A 14,091-nucleotide genomic window follows, 5' to 3' on the forward strand; every position below is an offset into this window, starting at 1 on the left:
AGGTTCAGGTCAAGGACCAAAAAGCCGGTTCTAATCCTCCCCACGTAGCGGCCGCCTCCTCTCCCCACAGGGCCCCCCAAGACCTTCACCAAGTCAGAAGAATGCACCGCCCAGCAAGGCACCCAGAGGCCCTGCAGCCACCTCAGGGCTGCCCTTTGCCCTCTCTTGGCTCTCCCACGCCCACTGGCCCTGGACACTGAACGAGGAAATAGAACACATTTATTAAGGCAAAGGCTGACCCGGCCACTCAGAACAAGGCGGAGGCGGTGAAGGGGTTGCTCTGTCCCTCTACCCCAGGGGTCCTGTGCCCACTGCAGCCCGCTGCACCCCAGGCCAAGCCGGGAGGAGCCGGGCTCAGGCATATGCCTGGCTCTCCTTCTCCACAAAGGCCTGGAAGAGGCCGCCCAGCTCCTGGGGCGGTGGGGCCCACTCCCTGGCCAGCAGCCCCCGCACAGCCTCCAGGCCTTCCTGCTCCAGGTCCCGCTGCTTCTGCCGGAGCTGCTGCCCACGATCCTGCCCGGGAAAGGTAGCACTGAGTCCCTGGGACCGGCTTCCCTCCGGAAGGGGGGCGTGGCTGCCGTCTCACAGAAGCAGGAGAAAGGACAGAGCACCCAACATTCTCCTGGACAGCTGGCTTTGAAGGGAGAGACTCCTCTCCCCAGCTCTGCAGTCTTTCCTCCACTCCCAGGTCCCCTCACGTTTCCAGAGTCCCAGCTGGGAGTGGGAGATTCCCTGGGGGTTACCTGCTCACTCTCCATCAGCCCCAGGGCCACCTGGTGTCCGCGGTAGAGGGCGTGCCGGCGATCCACCTGAGTCTGGAATCGAGGCAGGCTCCGAACAGGGTCCTGTGCTCCAAAAGTGGGGGACAGCACCTGGGGGACCTGGGCCGCTCCCACACCGAAGATGAAAGGTTTGAACACCGACCTGATGGGACAGGGATGGAAGGATTGAGGGCTATTGCACCCTTCCGTCTCCCCTGCCTGGCCCATTCTCCCCAGCCTTCCCCACACTCTCACCGGGACGGGTCTGGCGTGGCAGTGAGGAAGTGGACACAGGGCTGTGTGGGGTCCTGGGGCAGCACGGACACCATGCTGGCCGTGGTGCGGAAGCCTCCGGAGTCCATACAGATGCCACTCTCCTTGCTCCTGAGGATGCCCATCATTGCCTCTGCCGTGATGCCCCCTGCCAGGGCAGAAAGGGGCCTTCCGGCCTCAGACTAAGCCCCCTGAAGCTGTGGGAGGGGAGGGAGGCCGGCCCCCACCCCATCCACTCACTGACCTTGCCTTTGCTGCAGCAGCTCCTGCCCGGCCCGGAAGCGGGCCTTGGCAGCCTCCATGCGCACAGGCTGCTGGGTCAGGGAGAAGGTCTGGGCAAAGTCAAAGGCACCCTGCCCATCCCACCAGCCCTGGGCCCGGGCGTGGGGCCGGAGCTCAGGGTGTTCTGCTGAGATGTCCGTGCCGATGCTCAGCTGGTTGGAGATGTTGCGGGCCCCCTCTGCGGAGGAGATGGGGAGTCGCTCGTTTATCGTTAAGCCCCTGTCCTGTGCCAGGGTTTCAGCTAGGTGCTGAGAACACAGTGGTGAAGGGAACAGACAACCCTCGTGGAGGGGGAGACAGACAAACCGATCACAGAAATAACTGTGAGCTTGCAGCTGTGGTGAGCATCAAGAAGAGGAACCTGCTTGCGTTTAAGGGAGAAACCTGGCCACCAGGAAGTCCAGGAAGGCTCCCCAGAGGAAGCGGCAGGGTGGAGCACAAGAGGACTCAACCAAGTGAGGGGGGAGGATAAGTTCCTGAGTGAACTCATTTCCCATCTCCCTGGATGCCCCCACCACCCGAGACATTTGCTCCTGGATCGGGCCTTCCCTGCCCCCAGCACTGTTCCCACCCCAAAAGGGGAACACCTCTGGGAGGCAGGCCCCAGCGCCAGGCCCCTCACCCTGGATCCTCTGCGCAGCCCACAGCCTCCCCGCCGTCTCCAGCACCCATGCCTCAGTCCGGTCGGCCAGCAGGAAGGTGTTGTGGTAGCAGAATGGCATGGGGTCCTCCCGGCAGCTGCCCCCCTGCCCGTAGCGCTCCAGCAAGCCTGTGATCACGTGCAAGGCCTCCTGGGCTGAGCTGCCACGTTCTAAAGCCAGCCTGACACAAAGAGAGTCCAGGGGACAGAGGGCGATGGGGTATCAGTGGCTGGTGGCAGAGCTTCAGTGGACAGAAGAGGCCCAGAGAGGTTTGGTGACAGGCCCAAGTCACAGAGAAAATCGGCCAACATTGGTTGTATTAAGCACATATAGGCCAGTGGTTTTCAAGCTGTGCTCTAAGGGGTTCATAAAAAGGACTGAAACATATTCTTGGAGAAAGAAGTGCCCTGAGCCCTCCAACCTCTTCAATCAGAGCTGCTCCATGTTTAGTGGTTTTACAAATCAAAATTCTCCCTGAGATTTCATTTGAAAAAAATTTTACTTCTATTGAAAAAAATTTTAAACCACTGTCCTATTTCTGGGTCAGCAGAAGCCCAGAGATGGCCACACTTGGGAGCTCCTTACCAGACTGTGGAGATTGGGCCAAGAGAGGGGCGGGGCAGGGACAGCCTCCCTGGAGATGATGACAAAGTGGGCAGAAAGGGGGAGGCGCTTGTGAACCAGGCTTCGGGGCAGGGCAAGGAGGATGGCCTGGGTCAGTACTCAGCCCCAGATTTCTGGTATATTGACGGGATGAGGGAGGCAGGGTCCACACCTGAGTAAATCCATGCCCAGCAGGGCTTCCCCTGTCCCAACTGGCTCCTTGGTCCACACCGCCTCGTTGCCAATGCAGACACCATGCTCATTGGCACCCATCTCAGCCCCCCACAGCCAAGAAGGGCGGCTCAGGATCACAGCATGGGTCTTTGACACCTGTTCCACCTCAATGTAGGTGCACTGGAGATAAGGGAGGAGAAAGGGAGAGTCCACTCAGAAAGGAGGTACCTATAAAGTGGTGGCACTTATGCCCGTCACCTTACACAGTCCTTCACGGAAGGTCTTATTATTCCCATTTTACAGATGAGGGAACTGAGGTCGACAGAGGCTAAATAATAGGTTAGGTTCCAGTCGGTAGACTCAACGCTCATGCTCATTTCACCACATCTGGCAGCTTCCCAGGTGGGGGAGCAGAGGAGGAAGGTCTTAGAAGAACGCCTAGTTCTGCCACAACTCCCAGCACCCTATAAGGTCTAACCCACCTGGAGCCGGCTCCCAGGGACATGAGTGCCTGCCGGTACAAACACCACCTCCTGCACCTCTTCCCGGGGCCGGTCAGAGTTCTTGGCAAAGATCACAGCTGGGATGGCCGAGGCCGGGGGCACCGAGACAAAGCAGTCGCAGGAACATGGGGTGTCAGGGCTCCACGATGCCATCTGCGGAGAGGTGGAGATGAGTGTGTCCCTCTCGTGCCACCTCTCCATTATCCTGAGCGGGGCGCAGTCCTAGGGAGCCCTTCTCCCAACACGTGAGACACTCAGGGAAGACACTGCCGTCGGGTTTTGGACGCTCAGCACCGCACGCACACTCGATGCCCGGCGTGCGCGACGGAGACGCCCACTTTCTCGCCAGGCTCCAGACTTGGGAGCCAGCAGACGGGCGCAGACCGCATGCTCCGAGGGCCGTGCTCTCCCAGAAGTCCTGACCCTTCAGGGCAGTCGCGGGAGCGTCTCCCTCGCTGCCCAGCCCCTCTCCAAGAATCGCACGCCACTCTTCTGTCTGCCAGTTTCTCGCTTCCCCAATACTGTATGCCCCTCACCCTCTCTCCCTCCAGGATCCGCAGCCTCGTCCCGAGCGCCACTGGCTCCGCTTCGGGTAAGGTCGGTCTCAAGGGGCGGAGGCTCCTAGATGACCTGGAAGGCTTTGGGCCTGGGGGCGGAGTCGGAATCGAGCACCTGCAGTTCCTTGATTTTCCACCAGGGCGCGCGCCAGCACCACTTCTTGGAGCGAGGCGGCCTTCGGAGTCCTGCTGGCTGCCTGCCCTACCCCGGGCGCAGCTTTCAGGCCGGATAAAGGCTGCGACGAATCCGCTAGCTCCTCCAATGGGGCCACTGTCGGGAGAGGGAGCTGGGGGGTGGAAAGGAGCCCACGTGAAAGGGGAGGAAAGAAAAACTTGGCTGATTTGTTAGAGAACGGGGAATGCTAGGGCATCCGGAGATGACGGAAGAACCTCAGCTACTTGTGACTTGGTTTGAATTACAAAGGTACAACGCCGGGCTGGTGCCCCCTCCCCCGCATCCTCTCTCTGTCCTGTCCCTCCTACTCCTCCCCATCTCCCACCTCCCACTCCCCAACCCCTCGGAAATAGATTTATAAGAGTGGTCACACAGGAATAAAGACGCAGACGTAGAGAATGGACTTGAGGACACGAGGAGGGAGAAGGGTAAGCTGGAACGAAGTGAGAGAGTGGCATGGACATATATACCCTACCAAACGTACAATAGATAGCTAGTGGGAAGCAGCCGCATAGCACAGGGAGATCAGCTCGGTGCTTTGTGACCACCTAGAGGGGTGGGATAGGGAGGGTGGGAGGGAGACACAAAGGAGATATGGGGATATATGTATACATATAGCTGATTCACTTTGTTGTACAGCAGCACCTAACACATTGTAAAGCAATTATACTCCAATACAGATGCTAAAAAAAAAAAAAGAATGGTCACAGGTCAGGAGGTGTAGGAATAATTTAATGCATTTTTTAAGGCACATAGGCACAAAATCCATCCGACCTCCAAAAGGCCGATTCTGCCCCGCAGTGCGCAAACTCACTGGAGGTTAGCTTTGAAAGGAAATTTGGAAATTTCTAGCCCAAAGATTTGGAACTGAAACAGCAAAGGAGAAATCCTGGCCAAGGGGGCACATATCCATGTGGAGGTAGACTCCGAGCCCAAATGTTCTGCTTCCCAGGTCATTTTCCTCTGTAAACCATCTCCATAACCAGCATTTAAGCGAATGCGTCTCACACCCTCTTGCTCTACGGAGCTGTCCAGGAAAGGGGGGAGGGGAGACACGGCAGATTATATACTTCTCCCACATCCACCCTGCCAACCAATCAGGGCTGCTGATTGGAGCCCTGGCCACAGCATCCCAGCCTGTGGTCACTCCTGGGATGGGAATGAAGGCTGAGGTCGAGGTTTCCCCAGGAGGCAGGCTGCGGGCAGGTGTGCTGGGTGATGGCCGGGGAAGACCTCCCAGATAAGGCTGTTGGGACATCTGAAATCTGAGGTATTTTCTGATTGCCTCTAGATAAACAAGAATGATTCCCAAGAGGGTGCTGTCTCCAGGGAGATGGACTTCACTTTCAGAAAGGGGACTGCCACTTGCACAGAAGGTTGACCTAGAAGCTGAGCTGGAGGCAGAGAAGAGCACTACCCGGAACTGTGCAGACTGGCGTAGCATCCTGCTCCTGCTATGATATAGCTCCGCGGGTCTCTTCGGGCAGGTCACTTTACCCGCCAGGGCCTCAGTTCCTCCAGTAGCAAGTGAAGGCATTGGACTAGATCAGTGGTTCTCAGCCGTGGTTGGGATGAGGAGGGATTAGTTTTCAACGACGCAACTCCCATTGCACAACACAAGATAATACTTTGCTTCTCCAAGTGTCCTCGGATTGCCAGCATCTGCGTTATCTGGGAGCTTGTTAAAAATGCAGAATCTCAGGCCCCACCTCAAACCTACTGAATAGGAATCTGCATGTTAACAAGACCGCCAGGTGTAAAGTTTGAGAAGCGCTGCTCTACTGCACCCCCAAGGGACATAATTCGGTGGGATGTTGGGGAGTGAAGTGGAACATCTGGAAAAACTCCATGGGTGACTCTGATATGCCCTCTACCGGGTGGGAGCAACTGGACTATTTGGTGCCTGAGATTCATTTCAAACCTACACTGCTCAGGTGCTGAGCAGCCAGACTCGCAAGGATTAATGGGAGGTGAAGGCTGCTTCTGGTGTGATGTATGGGGTGGGGGTCGGGAGGTTGCCATTGGACGTCATTCCAGAAGCAAACAGCAAGACTGTGTGGTGATAAACGTGAATCCCCGAGGTGGCTGACCTGAAAGCCGGTTCACATCCTGAACTTCCCCAGCTGCCCGCTGGGGGGCAGGACCGGGCAGGACAGCACAGTCCCAGGCTGCAGTCCCCTGGCTGCAGGTTCCTCCGTCACTTTCCCATTCCTGACTTCACTCACCCACCCTAGAGGGATTCTATTCCCACTTCCCAGGAGAGGAGAGGGTGACTCAGAGACGTTGCCCAGAGGGCCAGCCCAGGTGTTTTGACTTCCCAAACTCCCTCTCAGCACCTCCAGGACTGTCCTGCCAGGGGTGCCAGAACTGAGGGGTCGGAGCTGGCCTCGGGGCAGGGGGGGCGGTTGTGGCTGCAGCCAGGCAGCATTGCCGTCAGAGCGAGCAAGTGAGCGTCAGGGCCCCACCAAAGGCCCCCGATAAGAACGCAGGTCAGGGCTTCCCTGGTGGCGCAGTGGTTGAGAGTCCGCCTGCCGATGCAGAGGACGCGGGTTCGTGCCCCGATCCGGGAAGATCCCACATGCCGCGGAGTGGCTGGACCCGTGAGCCATGGCCGCTGAGCCTGCGCGTCCGGAGCCTGTGCTCCCACATGCCGCGGAGTGGCTGGACCCGTGAGCCATGGCCGCTGAGCCTGCGCGTCCGGAGCCTGTGCTCCGCAACGGGAGAGGCCACAGCAGTGAGAGGCAGAAGGATCTGCGAGGGGAGGAGGGGCAGTCCCAGCCCTGCCCAGACAGGCCCAGCCGGCCCCACAGCTGCCCTCCTGTCCCTGGGGGCAGCAATGGGGGAGAGCAGGAGAGGACTCGCCAGGCTCCTGGGGTCTAAGTCCCCCAGAACCAGGAAGACAAAAGCGGAGCCCCAGGGAGTGGGGTGGGCCTGAGGTCCCCGTAACACGCCTGTCCCTCCTCCACCCAGGCAGACAGAAACAAACATTTGGCCCCCTCAAGTGGTCTGCTTTCCTCTGTAACCCCTAAACCATTCTGATGCCCCCATTTAAGAAACTTTGTGACCCCACACTCTCCCAAACAAGTGGTGGAATGGGCCAGCCTGGGTACCATATTTGGCTCTGAGAAATTGGGTTAGGGTTAGAGTGGGGGGAAACAGGAATCCCACTGGGGTAGATGATAATTTTGGCCAAGATGTAGGATGGAAAGGTGAAGGAACGTAATACCCTACTGCTGCCCCCTTGGCGCCAAAAACTGACCCTGTCAACTTTCCTAGGTTCGGGGCTCTGGAGCCATGAGGCGTTTAGAGGGGGGGCGTTTAGTGGGGCTTAGTTGGTGTTAGGCACCAACTGCGCACCAGGCGTTTGAGCAGCCTGGGAAAGTGTGCATATCCGGGGGTTCCCGATGGGTCCAGTGAGGAAATTCTGTGCACACCGTGGTTGCATAACTGTGGCAGGTCTCTAGCTGGGAGTTGCGCTAGGAACCTTTCCCTCATGCTTTTCAGCTGGGTGGGAGCCCATCAGATATCTTGGCTGCCTTTCATCACCTTGTCCCTGATAGGGATCATCCTGGGTGAAGAAATCGCTGTCAGTCACCCCCGCCTCTCTCAGAGCCAGAAGGCCTGATGGACAGGCACACACCCACGGGGGTGGGGTGAGGGGGCCAAGGGGCTGGCCATCTGTGGGAAGGCAGGGAACTGGCCTTCTTGGCAGGGGAGGCGAAAGAGGGGGCTTCCATGTGGAAGAGGAAGGAAATATCTAGAACCTTTTCATCTCCACAGGAGAAGACCAGGGAGGGACATTCAGCCCAGCTACCAACCCCGAGGGAGCGCCACCCTCCTTCTGCATCAACAACCTCCGGGCAGGATCAGACCCTTCAATCAGCTCAGCTCTGCCCCCAAACAAAGGGAGGTGAGGCTGCCCAGGGCTGCAGGATCAAAGAGAAGTGTCCACCCCACCCTGCAGCCAGCCTGGTCCTTGCTGCTGAGACACCATGAGTCAAAAAGGAAACCAGAGCTGGAAGACAAATGAAGCAGTGATGTGTTTGATGACTTTATTGCGGCATAAAAAACACAGGCTGTTTCTTCCTCCTCCTCCCCCCCAAAATGGGTTCACAGCACTTAAAGAAAAAAAAAAAATCCTACATTTCTCCTCTAGGGGGCTGCCTAGAAGGGGGCAGACAGCCAAGCAACCTAGATCTATAAAAGAGGGGAGCAGAAGAAAACCTATCCAAAGCCCTCACCAGCACACCTTAGAGCTCGGGGCCTCCATGGGGGGAATATCCGTGCTGTCCTCTCCCCAACGCACATTTGGGAGTTCCCCTGAGGATGGTCACTGGGAAAGGCTGTCCTAGTAGCAAAGGGAGAGGTGGCTGGTTCCTCAGCTGGAGGAAAACGGCATCTCACACCCACAGTGCCCTCCCTCTCTCTCCCTCATCCACCTGGCTAGGCAACTTGCAGGCACTGCCAACTCTCTTCTGCCCCCAGCCCTCTCAGCAAGGAAAGGGACCTCTGGTCGGATTAGCAGGAGGTAGGGGAAGAGGGAGCATAAAGAAAGGACATTACTTCTTAACCTACCCCAGGCCCATGCGTCCTTCAGGGAGAGTCACCCCATCCCTCTTAAGAAGGGCTCTCTTCTACACAAACATATTCCCACCCAGATCCCAGCCCCACTTCCCAATAGCACCCAATCCTTGGACTGATATCCCCAAGGAAGGAAGAGATGCTGTGGGCCTAGGCTCCAGGACCTCGGCTGGGGTGAACAAGATGGGGTCTCCCTGGCTGGAGACCCCAGGCTCAGTAGAGAAACACACACATACACAGGTACACAAAACATGAACACACATGTCCTAATATTAAATAAAATACCCTTTGCTTATAACTTAAAAAATCAATACACAACTAATCCTCGCACAGGGCTCTGGGTGGAGAAAGAAAGGCAGGGAAACGGGAGGTCGGGGGGAATCTTAAGGCCTCTACTTGGAGCCTGGGAAAGCCCACTAGTTCCAGGCTCCTGTGGCCTGTCAGTCCCTGCCCCCATCAGCTTTTTTCCTTTTGCCTGGCTCAGCCTCTTCTGGCTTCCCCCCCGCCCCACGTTCCCCACTCCAGGATTACCAACAGGATGTATTTCTAGCATCTAAAGAAGGGAACAGGGACAGCTTCCTGGACATCACCTCAGAAGGCAGGCCCCTTCCAGTGACAGGACAACTTCCTCCTATGGAAGGGGAGCCCCACAAGAGATGAGATGGGGAGGAGCCTCCTAACACACTCTACAGGAGGGGCAAGGCTTTTAGGCAGCACGAAAGGGGAGCGTCGAGCTAAAGAAAGAGTGGGGCTTAGCTTCTCTGCAAGCAGATGGCCAGGCAGGGACAGAGTCCTCCGCTCTGAGCAGGAACCGCTGGAGGTCCCTCTGCTGGGACACCCCCACCTACCCTCACCCAACCGAGGTAACCCTCTTCCTTCCAACCCTAAGGGGAGGGCAAATGCCAGGCACCAAGGGTGAGGAACTACGTCAATTCTGAAGCAAGGGCTCTTGGCTGTCTTGAAGGCCTGCCTGGGGTGACAGATGAGAGTGGACTACTGAACTTTACTTTTATAAAGACCAAGAGTTAAGGACTGAATCAGAGTTAGAGAGGGAAGGGCTTAGTTCCACTCCCTGACCAAATCCCTTTCTCTCATTTTAGAGGAGACTTCCTTGCTCAACCTCCACATCTAGCTCCCTCCTCCACCCCACAGTTCTGGCTGGAAGCTGTCGCCCATTCTGGCCCTCTTCCCTTCTTCCCTCGTGGCTCCATCAGGCCGGGTCTGGAAGGCTTAATAAGGAGGCACATCAGAGACATTATTTCTGCGATGACAATCCTCCCAGCCAGATAGAAACTCCTCCCTTAGGGGGACCCCCAGCCTCTGCTACCCCATCTCAGCTCTCCCTCCGGAAACCCCAGGGTAAAGCACTCTAAAGGGGATGAAAGGGACCCGGGCTGCAGCGCGGCTCCAGTGGCCCTTTTATGTCCGGGTTCCCAGGCGCTAACGACGTGTCCAGACAGCTACCCGGAGCGCCCGGGGCGCTCCTCTCTGCTCCGGGGACGCGCCGTATCCTCCAACCTATCCCCTCGGCCCTCCAGCCACCGTAGGGGTAGTCCGCCCCAACCCCCCAGCCCAGGGGCGTGAGTGAAAGAGCGAGGAAGGGGAGAACCGATGGGCATGCGCAGCTCCTCCCTGCCCAGTCAAACGCGTCCGTCCTGTCCAGCCCCAGAGACTATGAAATCCCTAGCGACCCGGCTCCCTGACCCCCGCACCACTTTCCCTCCCTCTCAATAAATAACCACCTTCTCTTACTCAAGCCACCCCCACAAGGGCATCAGGCCAGAGGGCTCTCTTCTGATGGCCCCAGGGGAGACCAACGGGGAGGCGGGACGGGGAGGCGGGACGAGGAGCTCAGTTGGAGGGAGCCGCACTGCCCTCGGCCTCGCGCTTGCCTTTGCCCCCGGAGGGCTCCGCTCCGCCGGCCTTGCCCTCTCCCGCCGCCGCCCCGGCAGCCTCCTCTTTGGCGCCCTCGTGGGTTTTCATGTGTTTGGCCAGGTGGTCGCTGCGCATGAAGACTCGGCTGCAGACTGCACAGGGGAACTTCTTGGTGCCGGTGTGGGTCTGGAGGTGGCGCTGCAGCTCGTCGGAGCGCGTGAAGCGCTTGCCGCAGAAGAGCCAGTTGCACACGAAGGGGCGGTCGCCGCTGTGCCAGCGCAGGTGTGCCTTCAGGTGCGATGTCTTGGCGTAGGCTTTCCCACAGCCCGGGATGTGGCAATTGTGCAAATGCTTCTTCTTGCCCCCATCGGGCCCGCACGGAGCCCCCAGTCGCTCCGCCTCCAGGCAGTTGGGGCAGCGGCACACGGTCTGGCCTGAGCTGCGGGGTACTGACCGCCGGGAGCCTTTGGGCCGGGCCGCCCCATCCAGACTGGTATCCAGCCCCTGGGATTCCGGGGCGGCTGCTTCCAAGGCCTTCGCCCCGTCGGGAGGCCCGAGGAGGTGCTGCCCTCCGGCGGCTGGGAGGAGATGGTGCGGGTGTGGGTGGGGCGGCTGGGCACAAAGCTGGTGGTCTCCGACGTAGCCCCCCAAGCCAGCCTGAAGCGCCCCGGGGTGGCCAGGTGAGGTCAGCGCGCCCTGAGTGTGGGGGAGGTCCATCCAGCTGGTACCCGGATGAAGGTCCCACCACGAGCCATCCTCGGTGCCTGGGTGTGTCGGCCGGAACCACGATTCATAATGGTGTGACATGTCCGGCTGCAGGAGCTTGGAAAAGGGTCCCGGGGCCAAGGGACTGTCGCTTTCCAGGTCCTCGCAGGTTACCCGAGAGGAGGCCCCCGGCAGCTCATAGCCCTGTGAGAAGTCCACCTCTGGGCCCAGCGGGAGGCTCTGCAGCTCTCCAGGCTGCAGCGGGGAGGGGTAGTCCCCGGCCTCCGGGCTCGTGTGGCCCTGGTATGTTTGGAGAGGCTGCAGGTCGAGGCGCGGCGGGGAGGCGGGAGGCGCGTCCGAGTGCTGGCTGCCCAGAGAGCCACAGACGGCGGTTAGCATTGCCGGGATCCGGGGTGGGGTGGGGGACAGGGATGGTCAAGGGCACCTCAGGTGGGACCTAAAGGAGGAAAAGATGAGGTAAAGTGAGGAAAGTAACCGTCTCATTTCCCGTCCTAGCCCAGTTCCCTTCCCTGTCAAATGCTTCTTTCCCATCCCCAGGTGAAAAAGAGGAAGGCCTGTCTGGGTGGGGACTAAAGATCGGTTAAGAGAACTTGGGGGTGCTAGGAAGGGTTGAGGGTGTGAGGTGCAGAGGATGACGGAAGTCTACCTTCCGCTAGGTGATCCCTCCTATAGGACCCAGCTCATCCTGGAAGTTGGGCTGGTCCCAGGCAAGTAGGTCAGTCAGATACAACTAGAGTACAGTGCTGGAACCACTGTAGCTGCCCAGCCCAGTGGGAGGGGCAGTGGCATTGCCCCATAACCCCTGCCCCCATGCCTGCCCACCCACAGATCTGCTGCCAGCCCAAATGGAGAATCTAGGCCCATCTCAGCTTCCCCAGTTTAACTCAGGACGCAGTTGGGGAGAGGGAGGTGGTCTAACCCAAAGCCTAAAGTGACCTGACTTCCCGAAGCCCAAAGCAGGTTCTGAGGTTTTGGAAAAAGAGCTCTCCTTCCATCCCTGAGGCCTGCTCAGTGAAGAAAAGCATGTCACTGCTCTACACCACTCACCCCAGCTCCCTGCCTGGCTGGGTTGCCTCAGCCCCACCAAACCCACTCCCATGCCCCTTTCCCTCTGGCAGGGACTTCACCTCCCTGGGGTGCAACTGCAGTGTCAGTTTCCAGAAGACTTCTCCCCGCCAGAGAAACTAAGCCCCCCTCCCTGTCCTGACCTACACCAGTGCCCAGCCAGCTTCCTGGCTGCTACCCCTGCCCTCCTCCAATCTAGGGTAGACCAGATGTGAAGCTCGGAGGGGTCGGCCAGAGAAGAGCTTACCAGCACGCTCGGGAAGATAAAATTGCCACCCCTTAAGGGATTCGGGGACAGAGTGGGGGGAGCAACAGGAAAAGCCGGAATCACACAGAAATTAAGAGGAAGAATTTACCCAAAGAGATTATATAGGGCGTGCATTCTAGGCCTGGATCATTTTTAGGAGCTCTCCAGATGATTCTAACATGAAGCCAAGTGTTGAGAACTACTCCTCCAGGCCAGTCCTCTTATTTTAGAGAAGAGAAAACTGAGGCCATATTTGGAGAAGTCACTTGAAAAAAAATGTATTCATTCAGTCAGTAAATATGTACTGTATATACCTCTGTGAACCAGAGGTATATACGGTATATTCCTGGTCTGTTTCTCTTTCCCTAAACCACTGGGAACCTAAAGAACCCCCCACCCCTCTCTGGACCACATACCTGTCGCTTGAAGTTCCCCCTCGTCTCACCACCTCTCCCTAAGGTCTGCGAGCCCTGCTGTGATGCCTGGAGTATGTGGGTTTGGGTGCCTGAGCCTTCTCTGATGATGAGGGAGGAGACGCAGTGGTTTAGGGCAGGGACTTTTCCTTCCTAAATCAGGATTCAGATGACCCTACCACCTTCTGCTTCTGGGACCAGGGAGGTCGCCCTGGTGGTCTGGGAGAGGGAGGGAGAAGGGGATTGGGGCGCCTACTCAGGCTCCTGCTGCCTCACCACAAGAAAGGAACAGGGTGAAGAGGCAGGAATGGAGCCTCAGGCCCAGGCGGGGCAGCCCAGCAGGGGCTGGGCGGGAGCAGTGAGGCCTGGGACCCTAATAGCTGTTGGCGCCTGGGAACGGCCCCAGGGGTTGGGGGCGGGGGTGGGGGGGGGGGAGGCTAACGATCCAGGCTCCAGAGTGGCCTCTCCCGCCACAGGGCCAGGGAGCCCAATCCTGGGATGCACTAGGCTGCTACCGAGACCTCGGGAAGGGAGACAGCCGAGCGCGTACCCCTGCTTGCCTCTCTCCAAGGCGGGAAGGCTGGTAGAGACACCCTCCTTCCCCCTTCCGCCGGCTGCCTCTCCCATCACCGGTGCTCAGGTGGTCAGGACTTCCGTACTCCCGGTCCTCAAGGTTCCAATCCTCCAGTTGTCCCAGTCGCTCCAGTTTCCCCAGTCTCTAGCCTCGCCCGTCCGCCCCGTTTTCACTCCGCCGGGGCTCTAAACCCCTCGGATTCTTTAAGACCACCTCCCCCGAGGCCAGAGGAGGCTGTGGCGCGTTCCGGGCGCGTCTTTCCGAGACGATCCCCGATGCGCGCACCCCTCGCCGCCCTGACCCGGATTCCTACCTCGAGGCTGCGCTCGGGCGCCTGGCACGGCAGGCTGGCGCCCTCCCGACGGGCGCTCCTGGGCCTCGCGCGCCGTTGGGCTCTCCAGAGGCGAGGGGCAGGAGCCGAGGGCAAGAGGGGGCCGCGACAAGACCCGGCGGCTGGCGGCGGAGGAGGGGCGGAGAGAGGCGGCGGGAGGGCGGAGGGCGGGCGGGAGCCGGCGAGCGAGCGAGCGAGCGAGGACAGCTCCGCCCGTGACTCACCGCTCTCTCTGCCTTCATCCTCGGCCCTGCGCTCCTTTTTCCCGAATTCGCGGCCCCGCCCACCTCACCTGTGGCCGCCTTTAACC

At 59.0% G+C, this 14,091-nt stretch overlaps 2 protein-coding genes across 3 annotated transcripts; both read right to left on the minus strand.

Moving 5' to 3' along the window:
• Positions 1–202: 202 nt before the first annotated feature.
• On the minus strand, positions 203–3,832 carry SCRN2 (secernin 2). Of its 2 annotated transcripts, XM_059996554.1 has the most exons (8): positions 3,774–3,832; positions 3,217–3,390; positions 2,733–2,914; positions 1,939–2,138; positions 1,279–1,494; positions 1,017–1,182; positions 744–924; positions 203–513 (listed from the first exon to the last, which is right to left on the minus strand). In XM_059996554.1, the coding sequence occupies exons 2-8, from the start codon at positions 3,388–3,390 to the stop codon at positions 355–357; spliced, it is 1,278 nt and encodes a 425-aa protein (XP_059852537.1). In that variant the 5' UTR covers positions 3,774–3,832; the 3' UTR covers positions 203–354. The 2 variants fall into 2 exon arrangements, with proteins under 2 accessions (XP_059852537.1, XP_059852536.1); XM_059996553.1 differs by lacking the exon at positions 3,774–3,832 and having other exon boundaries at positions 3,217–3,763.
• Positions 3,833–7,769: 3,937 nt separating this feature from the next.
• Positions 7,770–13,856, minus strand: SP6 (Sp6 transcription factor). Its single transcript, XM_059998546.1, has 2 exons — positions 13,764–13,856; positions 7,770–11,587 (listed from the first exon to the last, which is right to left on the minus strand). Exon 2 carries the CDS (start codon positions 11,527–11,529, stop codon positions 10,402–10,404), a length of 1,128 nt encoding a protein of 375 aa, XP_059854529.1. The 5' UTR covers positions 11,530–11,587; positions 13,764–13,856; the 3' UTR covers positions 7,770–10,401.
• Between the last annotated feature and the right edge of the window lie 235 nt (positions 13,857–14,091).

This window comes from Delphinus delphis, chromosome 19, assembly GCF_949987515.2.
Source record: "Delphinus delphis chromosome 19, mDelDel1.2, whole genome shotgun sequence".
NCBI lineage: Eukaryota > Metazoa > Chordata > Mammalia > Artiodactyla > Delphinidae > Delphinus > Delphinus delphis.

Coding starts and splice junctions, on each gene's coding strand:
- SCRN2 (XM_059996553.1), bottom strand. CDS start 3,438: ATGGAGAGGTGGCACGAGAGGGACACACTCATCTCCACCTCTCCGCAG. Junction 2,915..3,216: donor TCCCTGGGAGCCGGCTCCAG/GTGGGTTAGACC, acceptor CCTTATCTCCAG/TGCACCTACATTGAGGTGGA. Junction 1,183..1,278: donor GCTGCTGCAGCAAAGGCAAG/GTCAGTGAGTGG, acceptor CTGCCCTGGCAG/GGGGCATCACGGCAGAGGCA.
- SP6 (XM_059998546.1), bottom strand. CDS start 11,529: ATGCTAACCGCCGTCTGTGGCTCTCTGGGCAGCCAGCACTCGGACGCG.